The 11,858-nt window shown below is 35.8% G+C and overlaps 1 protein-coding gene across 1 annotated transcript; it reads left to right on the forward strand.

Annotated features, from left to right (window-relative positions):
• The first annotated feature begins 1,936 nt into the window (after positions 1-1,936).
• Positions 1,937-3,784, forward strand: LOC127874568 (uncharacterized). The gene is made up of 2 exons (XM_052418959.1): positions 1,937-2,136; positions 2,916-3,784. Exons 1-2 carry the CDS (start codon positions 1,946-1,948, stop codon positions 3,097-3,099), a joined length of 375 nt encoding a protein of 124 aa, XP_052274919.1. The 5' UTR covers positions 1,937-1,945; the 3' UTR covers positions 3,100-3,784.
• Positions 3,785-11,858: the final 8,074 nt, after the last annotated feature.

Raw genomic sequence — 11,858 nt, forward strand, 5'->3', positions numbered from 1 at the left:
GATGTATTTTTACCCATAAACTAGTTGAAATATGTAAATTGCTGCTGTTCCTGATTTTGTATGTGAATGTATAATGAGTGTTTTTGTGAGTTCTTGTTTACGCCTCATTAGTTTTGTTTGTCGAGTCAATGTTTGTTACAAATAACGCATTATGTACTGATTAGTATGAGAACTCCTTTTAAATTAAACGTATTTCATGTTTTCATTGAGATTACCTATACGTTGTTGTTGTTTTTTTTAAACACCTATCACAGACAACCAAAGAAAAAAAAAATACATATCAACCTTTTTTTGTAATCAAAGGGGAACCACAAGGTCAAAAAAGTATATATTAGCATATCTTGTATAATATGTTTGAACATTATTGCTGTAACATGGTACCACTTTGTTTTATGATCATAGACATGTATACATAATATGTCTTATTTTGAATGAAAAAAAGATTGCCGATATTTCGGATACAACACTAACACCTTAACAAATACTTTGTATCAGAGATGACATATGGAAAATTAAGCCACGAGCATGCGATAAAAAGTAAGCGAAATCAAAAGTCACTCAACAGATTAGTTGTACTGATTCGTTAAATTGTATAGTGTAATCTTCAAAGATAAATGGCACCAAAGTGCTTTTTGTTAAACCGCTATAGTGAAAGACCGATCATAGATCTAAGAAGAATCACATATCTTTGTCTATTGAATCCATGTGTATGTTCATTGAAAGCTATGGGATCTCACCTGAGGCTGGATTATGAGTCGATCGGTGTGTCCCCCAAAACTCCCACCTAATTAACCCATTTATGCCTAGCGTCTAGAAAACAGGCCTTGACAAACAGCGTAGACCCAGATGAGACGCCGCATGATGCGGCGTCTCATCTGGGTCTGCGCTGTTTGCTGACAGGAATTTCTGTAAGAAATATTCTAATATAGATATAAATATACTAGGCATTCCTAATTTTGGAAATAAATTGATCCAATTTAGAAGGATGAGAGAGTCCACTAGGCATAAATGGGTTAACATCGCACTCCTACCTAGCTAACGAACTAGACTCGCGAAGGATGGGACGCATTTTTTTTAAGTATAGCTTCAAATTCAAGCTATTGTTGACTGAAAGATTTTCAATTCTTGCAAGTTCTTGTTTTGTAGAGGGAAGTCGGAGTTACCAGAAGAAACCCCACCGTTCAGGTATGGTGACCAACAACCAAATTCACATTCACACGGTCACGGAGATTGAACCCACGTCCCTTAGGTGAGAACAGCGTGTAACAACCAATGCGCTAACCGTACAGCCGTCTATGAAATTGTGTACATATTAATAATATAACCAATGATACTTTACTGGCTGTCTTAAAATTATTTGAAAACAGATTGAGGCAAATAATTAATGAATAAAATGACGATCAAATTAAGTCTGCAGATCGACTTTTGGACGTATGTTTCCCGAAAATAATCGTCCTAATCGAAGTATTCTTTACAAAAGCAGTCGAGTGCAAAGATTTTGCCGTGCGTGGATAGCTGCATTCATTAGACTCATCATCTTCACTTGTATCTGTTCGATTGAAACATGTACTGGTCGCTTTTTATATTTAATCCATCGATCGCAAACGCAAAAATTAAACTGATAATCAGTTTTTTTGGATAGAAGTTATAGATTTCGATGAATCTCTCATCAAAGCTGCTTCAATGTAGTTTGTACAAAGAGTCGGTCTTGGACGTACTAGATTATTCATTATTTGATATCGACTAGAAGATGTGAACGCGGGGCAAAATTCACAGAATTTCGCAATCAAAGCGTTATATGGTACGGAAACACCTTTATATAGTCACTTAAATTCGCGAGTGACCGTGGATTCAATCTAAAGGATCTTAAGGCAATATGAATCCGAAATCTTACAAACGATATGGGACCAAAGAAGCGTTCGGCAGTAACAACCTGAAAAACGAGATGCGCAGTTGGAGCCGGAACAAAATGGAGGACCGGAAGTTAGCCATGAAGACGACGGAAGTTGATCGCCACGCGGCCGAGCGACGGAAGAGCTTCCACTACGAGACTCGACTTGTCAATAAGGATTTGGAGGAGAACATCATAAAAACTACGCCGCGCGTAGAGGAGTATCTCGACCGGAACCAGAATCGGTAGGCAGAAATTCGTGAGGCAGCGTAGTTTGCTTTTGCAATATTTAACTTCATAAGTATTAAAACAAAATATCTCAATTAATGTTTCGATTATCCTTGTGTGTCGGTTTGTAAACAACGATTTTGAGTTCAAATAAGTATATTAAATCAATATCGCGTTTCCGTATATATATTTTTTGCAACCACGTATCTTGAAGATTCGTCTTTTGGCCTATAAAAACTTATTGCAAAAAGTATTTAAATTCCAAAAGAAATTGACGAATATTTAGGAATTTAATTGGGAACTGTTATGACGATCAGTTCTGAATATCGTAAGCGAGTTTTACATTCAATTATACGATGGTTGTATAGTTTTCTGTATGAGTTGGAATATTAAAGATAGCTTTGTCGGAATGATTGGTATGTAAACTACTGCTTTCGTTCTTAATCGAAGTGGCATTACAAAAAATAACACTTTTGAACGAGCTATTAAGAACCATATGAGCCTTGTTCTGAGAAACCTGGGCTTAATGCATGTGCGTAAAGTGTCATCGCATATTAGCATGTGCAGTCCGCATAGGCTAATCAGGGACGACACTTTCAGCCTAAATTGGATTTTTGCTAAGAAAAGAACTAATTTTAACAAAAATGTCATAAAAGCGGAAAGTGTCGTCCCTGATTAAGGCCTGTGCGGACTGCACAGGCTAATCTGGGACGACACTTTACGCACATGCATTATGCCCAGTTTTCTCAGAACGCGACTCATATTTTCGTTATAAAATTTTCGTCTAACTTTCCAGATACAACGTTTGGCGTGAGCAAGAAAGGGTCAAGCTCGACCGGAAGTACCGGAGCATGTATCGCGACTACCTGACGGAATATGCGCAGCTGCATCTGCAAGATTACGAAGCACTCGAGCGTGACCGCATCCGTCGAAAGCAGACCTTACCGAGAAAGACCTTGATGTGCATAAACCGGAAGTAAGCATGCAGGACGCAGATGGCGTTACCGAAGGAAAAGACATCTCCGATGTTATCATTGTGGGTAACGAGGCAGCTAAACAAAAAGACAATTTTACGAATCGCTATCGCGGCGATGAGATGGTGAAGATATCACTGTTGTAAAGTTCAGAAAATTGAGTTTAGATATAAATGACCAAGCTGGTAAAGAAGTTATATATACAGAAGACGCTGAGGTAACAAAGGCCGCGTTCAATAAGAACAGACGAATGACCACTGGTTCAATAAGCAAAACTGACATTAGAGATAGTCGCACCACTGTTTTTGAAGGAAGCGGAATCGGTTACTGAAGTAAATGAAGAGCCTGACGAAACAAACCAGGACCATTTCGAAGAGACTCGAGAAGAAGAGAAACATCTAAAACCGATGAAATCATTGATAAGGCAAGCGAAGCAAGTGAAACGGAGATAATCGATGAAAATGTTTCAAAGACCAAAACGATCTCAGAAATTAAAAGTCATACCGAACCGACGATTTCTCAGATTGAAGGAAAGGGAGAAATCAATCGAGGTTCCAAGACACCACATTCTCAAAGACGGACCTCTGGGAGCTCTGGAAAGAAACTCGGTATAAACGTTCAGGAGGAAACACCTGATACACGCAGGAGATCTTCGCATGCGGGCGAGAAGCCAATTGGCGTTCCAGCAGAAGCGGCGGCTCGGATGTCGAGGCGATGCGCCTCCGAGTACGCCGCGCTGAAGAAAAAGTGTGTGATGCAGATAGCGCGGCCCGAGAGACTGTCAAGACGGTCCAGTATACCCGCGAACTCGTTGCCGATGAATCTGAGGCACTGATATATTATTTAGCAGAAAACACGGCATGAAAATTACGTGTAGAATCATCAACAATTATAAAAACGTTCTCTCATTCTTTACTTTTTTGGACAAAGTTTTGCATCTAGTATTTATAAATAAATGTACATGTGCTGTGAAAACATCGAAGTTCGATGTTTTCACAGCACATGTAAATTTATGAACATTCTTTTATTTCTACTGAATGCTGTAAACTAATTAGTCAAAATGTTACTGTCCAAAATACCTTTTTGATTATTAAAATCATGGTATCCTTGGGACATTATATGTCAATACAAATCGCAATCGTAGACATGACTACGTGTCTATTTAAACCCTAACACCGAAAGTAATGGATACCAATATGTAAAACTACTTCTGCTACCATATTGAATTGGTCACTATTTCGTCTATTAAAGCTCGATGCTGATGCGAAATACATGGATATTTATGAGAACGATGTCATCTATCTGCATTAATGCAGTTTATTTGTACGGACTTGAAATCTCGTATGAAATGAAGCGTGTGACGTATTTGAGTATTTATACAAAATTCCATGTTATTTTATCCATATGCTTTCCAAATTTAGTTGATGACATTATTTACACTGGAAATAAGAATCTTAATAACGCTTGACACATAAAAGTGACAATTAAAACAGGTGTCCTGAACTGCACTATACATTGTGTCGATTTAAACTTAATTATGGATTGCAGTAAATATACTGAAATGTGATATTTAACCCTGAATATGACAAATGTTACAATACTATTCAGCGATTGTTTTCCTGTAACGGAACGACGTACTTAATGTATTGCATTGTAGTTATTATGTACTTGACGGTTGACAGTATTCGAGTTCTAATGAAACACATTTTCTGACGTATTCCGTTTTACATGCGTATGCTTATTAGAAAACATAAGTGAATTGTGAAAAAAAATCCTTCAAAGTTTATTAAAATAAACCTACGCAGAAGCTTAAGTATAGCCCTCTTAATCAGATCCATACGAAATCAATACACAAGCAATGACGCCAAAGATAACATGATGCCAATGAACGCCGGATTATTCACGAGTCATTAATCACGAATTAATGACACTTTCTAAGGTCGTCCACCGCATGTGGGTGTCGCCGATATAAAATGGTAGACAAATCTTGATTGTATTATTCGCCGTCACAACATATGGAATTATCTCTCTTTGATTATTCTTTTGAAGAGCGTGAAATACCGCACTAAGCTTTACGCATCTATGAACTAAACGATTGAGTTGCTTTGATAGAAATATTTACCCACATTTATACATCTACATATTTTCCGTCAGTGAATGTATGACCCTCTTTATCGGATATCTCTTCACGAGCAAAGAAAATAATATAAATATGGCTTGAATACTGATAACAAAAACTTGTTTTAATAACTGTAGAATTTTTGAGAAAATAATATTTTTAATGCAACAAGACACACGCTTCGTGGAAAATTCGGCTAGTTTTGTATTGACGGGAAGGCAACAGCAAATGATGCACAAACTGTATTATGACATTAATTTAATTTGAGGCGAAAATTTAGCACAATCCATTATTGAACATTAGTGTGTCTCAACACGAACCGTTTTAAGGGTAAGATAAATATTTGTCACCCGTTTATAGGATTAGAGATGTCCTTCGACAATTACACCGATTGATTTTGATAAATGCTACGTCCCACGAGTAGTGGGCGCATTTGCGATTGACCCAGCTTCGCTCGTATTTACACGAGATGAAAAACGAACGTATAATATTCTGCGCAAACGCCATGTGTCAGATCCGGAATTCCATGGTCTATTAATTAAATCTACAAGTTCATAACCACGTTGAGTTTGTTTGCCGTTTGTTCCGGCTATTGTTTAATATGTTTCTCGGAATAGATTGCCGTAAACTAGCCCATAGCTCTGCGACCGCGTTATACTTTTATCCTAATTACCAGATAATGGGGCAAGCTTATTATTAATAAAACACTGTTCTGTGTTTACGCGGCGATGGTGAATTGATTTACCGGTACACTTATTGTTTGATCTTTCGTTAATGTCTCATCGCAATTGAATTCAATGGTTGTATGAATAGTGATGCATTTGTAATTGTATTATAACTGTGGCAATAGTTGACTTATGCATTTTATGTATTATTTGACTACCGGTATTGTTTAACCAGGACCTAAATGACGCGCCCTAGTACTGGTGATTGCGCTTGATTTAACAATGTATTAGATCTTTAACAGAGGAGCAAACAAAATATATTTTGTTGGTTCCGGTACAATTTCGTTTTTAATTCTCTCAAGATAAAAGCAATAATTGTAAATAGTGTATACGATTACGCCGCAATATTTCAAATGGGTTACCATGTGATTTTTGTGGAAAATATTACTGCGTTATGTATATATGATTTTGACAATAATTTTTGGTACTGTACGAATTCTTGGACCAGGACACATAAGAAACGGGGAAACAGTGAGAATTATCGATTAATTTCGTAATTAGATGTACTATCGAAAATGCATTTGATATTGTATGAACGTGATTGAATTGTACTTCATACTGTAATCATCATCGACAAGCTTTCTTTGTTCAACGTTTAATTGCATTAATTTCAGAAAATAAAAAAAAAGATCTGAAAAGTAAAAATAAATGATAGTTTTCTTCAAGATCCATAAACAATGTCAAATACTAGTATGCTATTACAAAACTTCCAACATCAGAAAGTGCAATGCAAAGGTTGATTATAAATGGAAGACCATAAAACAGTTACATTTGTGTAAAAAAACATTAAAATACAAACATTTGGCAACATTTTAGCATATAAAAATCGTTTCACAATGTCGTCTTTCTTTTGTTTACGGATGATATCGAGTCAGGATCAGATTCATTCGGTTTACTTTAAATTGCATAATTTTGAGCGCAATTGCGGACATTCAGGTACGCGGGTTATTATATTAGATACCGGGAAACTGCAAGATCATGGAAAACCCCAGGCCTTCTTTGACGCGGCCCCGTGCACAATTATATTTCCCCTCATACACTTTCAAGAACTACGCCATGCTTCCGACTCTGTCCGAAACCAATCTCGCGTTCGCTGGTATATGTTCGACAATAGTCGCAGAAAATTCAAATGGAATATATTGTCCCACATAACAATAAAAGTGAGCATTTTGTTTCTGGTTAAATCAATGTTACGAGACCACATCTAGCGTTGCAAGTTTGGATATTGTTATAAGGAATATGGGTTAACTTTAATTTGCAAAGTATCTGTTGATTTTGAATGTATGTGGATCTTTTTTTATAGACAACCGTAGACAATATTTCGAAAATTTATGGGCAGAGTAAAACAGAAATAATATATTGCCACGAGAGTCAACAAACTTGACACAAGTGTTTTGATCTTACAAAATTGAGATACACAAACTCTCCTTGAAAATTAAACTTGAACTTTGATTTCATACGCTTCTTATAGACCGTTTTCAAAAGCATACGCCACAGAAAAACGCACAGTGACTGATAATTTATACGCGTTTTGTTTACAAACGTCCGTCCCATTATATTGTCATATATTGCCTTTACTCGCGAGTGTTTTTGGGGTCACTAAACAAATACAGGGACCGAATACAATGTATATTGCCTGGCTCGTGCAAATATATTGAAACAATATGTCAAATATGAAAATTGGGGTGCGTACCAGCGGTTAACCTTATTAACTGTTATCAGTGCTCTTAAAAGGGCGATAGAATGTATTCAAACTCGAGGGCTTTACCCTCTCAACACTTAAACAAACATTGTTGAATGTTTTCAACAAACCTGTCGGTGTACTTATATCCCACAATAAGCCACAAATCATCGCAAACATTTACTTAGACAGCGTTTATTAGCCGTACAGATACTTCAGAAAAAACACCGATATTAATAATCGGAAGTTGAATCGACGCCGTACTGTCAGTATAACTAACGACAGCTCTTGTTTCTGAATAATATTCAGGTTACGATTTGTGTTCGCTGAAACTCTTTTTACAAAGTCTAATTATCTATTCAGTTAACCCTGTATTCCGCTCAAGAAACATCGTTAAGCAAAAGGCACTGGACTGTACGTTCTTTGTACATACTGTATTTTCAATCTGGTTGAATATATAGATCTACGCACATATGAATAAGATACAATTTACAAAGAGCATCAACACCTCCGATTTCAAACAGCATGCGCTGCAAAACGGAATGTGAAGAAGAACCTTAAGCTTTATGAACTACGTGTTAATGAGTCGCGCTCTGAGAAAACTTGGCATAATGCATGTGCTTAAAGTGTCGTCCCAGATTAGCCTGTGAAGTCCGCGCAGGCTAATCAGTGACAACATTTTCCGCACATGCATTTAGCCCAATTTTCTCAGACCAAGACACAATTAATAAGTAATTTTGCTTAAAATTGCTTAAAAATGTGCTCTTATATAAATATATATATATATATATATATATATATATATATATATATATATATATATATATATATATATATATGTATGTACATAAGATAATTGCGTCCCTTTAAAATACAAATTGTTGACTGGCACAGTAAAACAAGGGAGGTAACTAAGGCTGAGTGTGCAGAATGATAGCTTTTTGACCTTGATCGGTCACCGAAAAACATCGCTCATTAAAACTAAGATTGAATTGTAATTTTATTATAATATATATCATTATGCGGTTTATGTTATTGCCTTTCGTATAATTTGACTAATACAACATTCTAAACAATATTCAGCTCAAATTTTGATAAAAAATAACAATTGGAATTGATTGAAGTATGAAATAAGAGTATAACTTTACAAAAGACCATAAACATGCTTATAGAGTTATTTGCTTGCTAATTTTGTTTAAAGTTTATTTGATTTGCGTTTGTTTTAGTTTTTCGTGCACTGTGAAGGAGACAATCGCCTCAGCAATCTAGATTACAGACAATTCGATTTCTAGAACAATACTGCATTAGGATACACTAAATCTCGTTGAAAAACGAACCTGAACATTGTTTCGAATACCGTTTAGCCGAATTCAAAAGATATACCACTGAAAAATGCACAAAGGCTATGATTTATGAGCAGTTTCTTTACAAACGTTCGTTCATCAATTTATTTAATTTACTGTCTGTAATCATTCTCTTTATCCAAGAGTGTTTTAGGGTCACTTAATCAAATAAAGGGACCGTATATTGTTTATATCGCTCGACTGATGTAGACATATTGAGACAATATGTCAAATTATGTAATTGGAGTGAAGGATCCGTGGTTAACCCATTTATGCATAGCGTCTAGAAAAAAGGCCTTGGAAAACAGCGTAGACCCATCATCATGCGGCGTCTCATCAGGGTCTGCGCTGTTTCACGCCGGGTATGCGGATACTTTGATAACAGATGACACTTCGATACCAGATAACAACAAAAGCCACGCGCGAGAGTTGAGTTCTTCAGATTTTTTGCATTTATGTTCTGTTCATTTGGTTTTCAGACACGTAACATTGTTTGGTCGATTAATGGTATAGTACTTCGTATTGCGGAGCAAGAAAGTCGTGGAATAAAAACAGTGGATTATAAAAAAAAACAAGATAAAATTTCATCGATAATCGTCATGAATTCGATGATCAGTACGTATTTCAACAAAATAAAGATACTTTGAAATATATCAAGAACGTGCCAACTAATCGAAATAAAAGATCAATATGTCAATTAATGTTACAACATGTTAAATTTTAGTTGAATAACGTATTTGAGGAAATTCAAATGTTTTAAGAGTCGGATGCCAAATTTTCATGGACACTTCTTTTACCGATCATCTCAAAGACAATGGCACTTCGATTCCAGATAACTCGACACTTTTTACTAGATATAACACGCCCTATTTAGTGAATCAGAAATGCAGAATTCGCTGTGGAATACTTCTATAGCAAGCAGGCAATGAATACAAATGTATGTACTGACGTAAATTAAAAGTTAATTACCGAAACATGTTCTCATCCCTTCGGAATATGATAATAAAATGGGAAAGGGAAGTGTAAAGCTCAATATAAAGGGAGTTTTCCAATCTCTTTTAAATGTTGTGGCTACGCATTAGTGTCATCTTCATGATGCGATTCTTATGAGTTCCAATGACAAAGGATTTTATGAGGTGTATTGGCCGCTTTAAGACCCCTTGCTCCCCTTATCTAGAGTCCTGCTATAAGTTCAATTGAACACAGTCGTGTTGATCCACATGATACGTTGTATTTTCAATTCTCTTAATCTCAATTTACCACTTAAAAACAAGTTTATTATTTAGAACAATTATTTTCGGTCGTCACTTGAAATATATTACTTCAGAAATAATCATTTGAATCTTATTTAAAATTTGCACTTATAATATAAATTATATAAATTAATAGTAATAAGATTTTTGAAAGCGAACAACGCCACTGGTTATATTTTATATGTGTATGTAATTACATGTACGTTATGCATAAACATATAGAAATAAATATACTAGACATCCCTAATTTTAGAAATAAATTGATCCAATTTAGACGGATGGGAGAGTCCACTAGGCATAAATGGGTTAACTCAGTATGTTTCAGTACCAATACAGCGATACAAAAGCACCGATTTAGAAAACAATCAGAAGTTGATATGACGCCATAGCTTTGTGATGTCTAATAAATACGTGGTTTTTTTTCGATAAAGACTTGTTTATGGGATTTGTGGCGATGATGGTCCAATTGAAGCACCATAACTACTCAAAATCAACGAAATTTCATACAATATTTCGTAAAATAAAGTTAAACAACTAAAAATCTGTGTTCCTTATGGCAATTGCCGAAATTTCAACGCCAGATGTGGTCTGGTAAAATAGATGTGTGTAGATACAAAATGCTCGATTTTATGAAATTGAGACTTTTGCTATAAGGAACACTTATTGTTCAGGTGTTACTTTATTTTACGAAGTACTTTACGAAATTTTCGTTGATTTTGAGCGTTATAGAGGTTTTAAACAGTTTGCAAAATTGGACATGTTCAGAGCATAACTATATGATTCCCTTCCGCAATTATGAACTGTGTGTATACGGTTTTCATTAATAATGTCTATGTACTTTCTGTCGATGACTGCAAAATAATAATGATAAAACGTGACTATTTATGAAGACGAGCGGATTGATATGGGCCACGCTCTAGGAAAACGGGTCTTATTGCATTTGCGTAAAGTGTCGTCCCAGATGAGCCTCGTCCGTCCGCACAGGCTAATCAGGCACATTTCCAACTTTAATGGAATTTTCCTTTCGAAAAAAACATTGTAAACGATAATCAAGTCAACGCGGAAAGTGTCGTCCCTGTTAAGCCTGTGCGAACTGCACAGGCTAATCTCGGACTACACTTGACGCGCATACATTAAGCGCGGTTTTCCAAGAGTCATCTAATGTTTATTTCAAAAGTTACAAGCAACAAATTATTATAGATCTACGGAGGGAACAACTACGAAAAGTTTGATGGCCAAAAGTAGAATATGCAGTTACCACTTTCCCCATAAGAAACCAAGTGAAAATGGCTTTTGCAACCAGCATAAAACCAGAACAGCCTGCGAGTAACTCATCAGTATCTAAGGGTTGGAAATGAAGCCTTTAAACTTGAATCTAGTGAGAAAGCTTTTCAATTAAATTTAACTTTTAAGGGAGCACACATCCGTCAAAATACGTATCTAAGTGGTAATTATTTAACATTTTTTAATAAAAAAGCTTGTAATGTATTTGAGCAAACGTGGATTCAAACGAATGCAAATTGTGTATGTATTTTAAATTTTTGAATAATGTGCTTTGTTACTCATTTGATTAACCCTTTGCATGCTGGGAAATTTGTCGTCTGCTAAAATGTCGTCTGCTGAATTTCTAAAATTAGCATTTTC

Source organism: Dreissena polymorpha, chromosome 3 (assembly GCF_020536995.1).
Source record: "Dreissena polymorpha isolate Duluth1 chromosome 3, UMN_Dpol_1.0, whole genome shotgun sequence".
Taxonomy (NCBI): domain Eukaryota; kingdom Metazoa; phylum Mollusca; class Bivalvia; order Myida; family Dreissenidae; genus Dreissena; species Dreissena polymorpha.

Excerpts from the sequence above, each read along its gene's own strand:
- LOC127874568 (XM_052418959.1), top strand. The coding sequence starts at position 1,946 with ATGCGCAGTTGGAGCCGGAACAAAATGGAGGACCGGAAGTTAGCCATG. Across the intron at positions 2,137-2,915 it reads CTCGACCGGAACCAGAATCG|ATACAACGTTTGGCGTGAGC; the intron begins GTAGGCAGAAAT and ends CTAACTTTCCAG.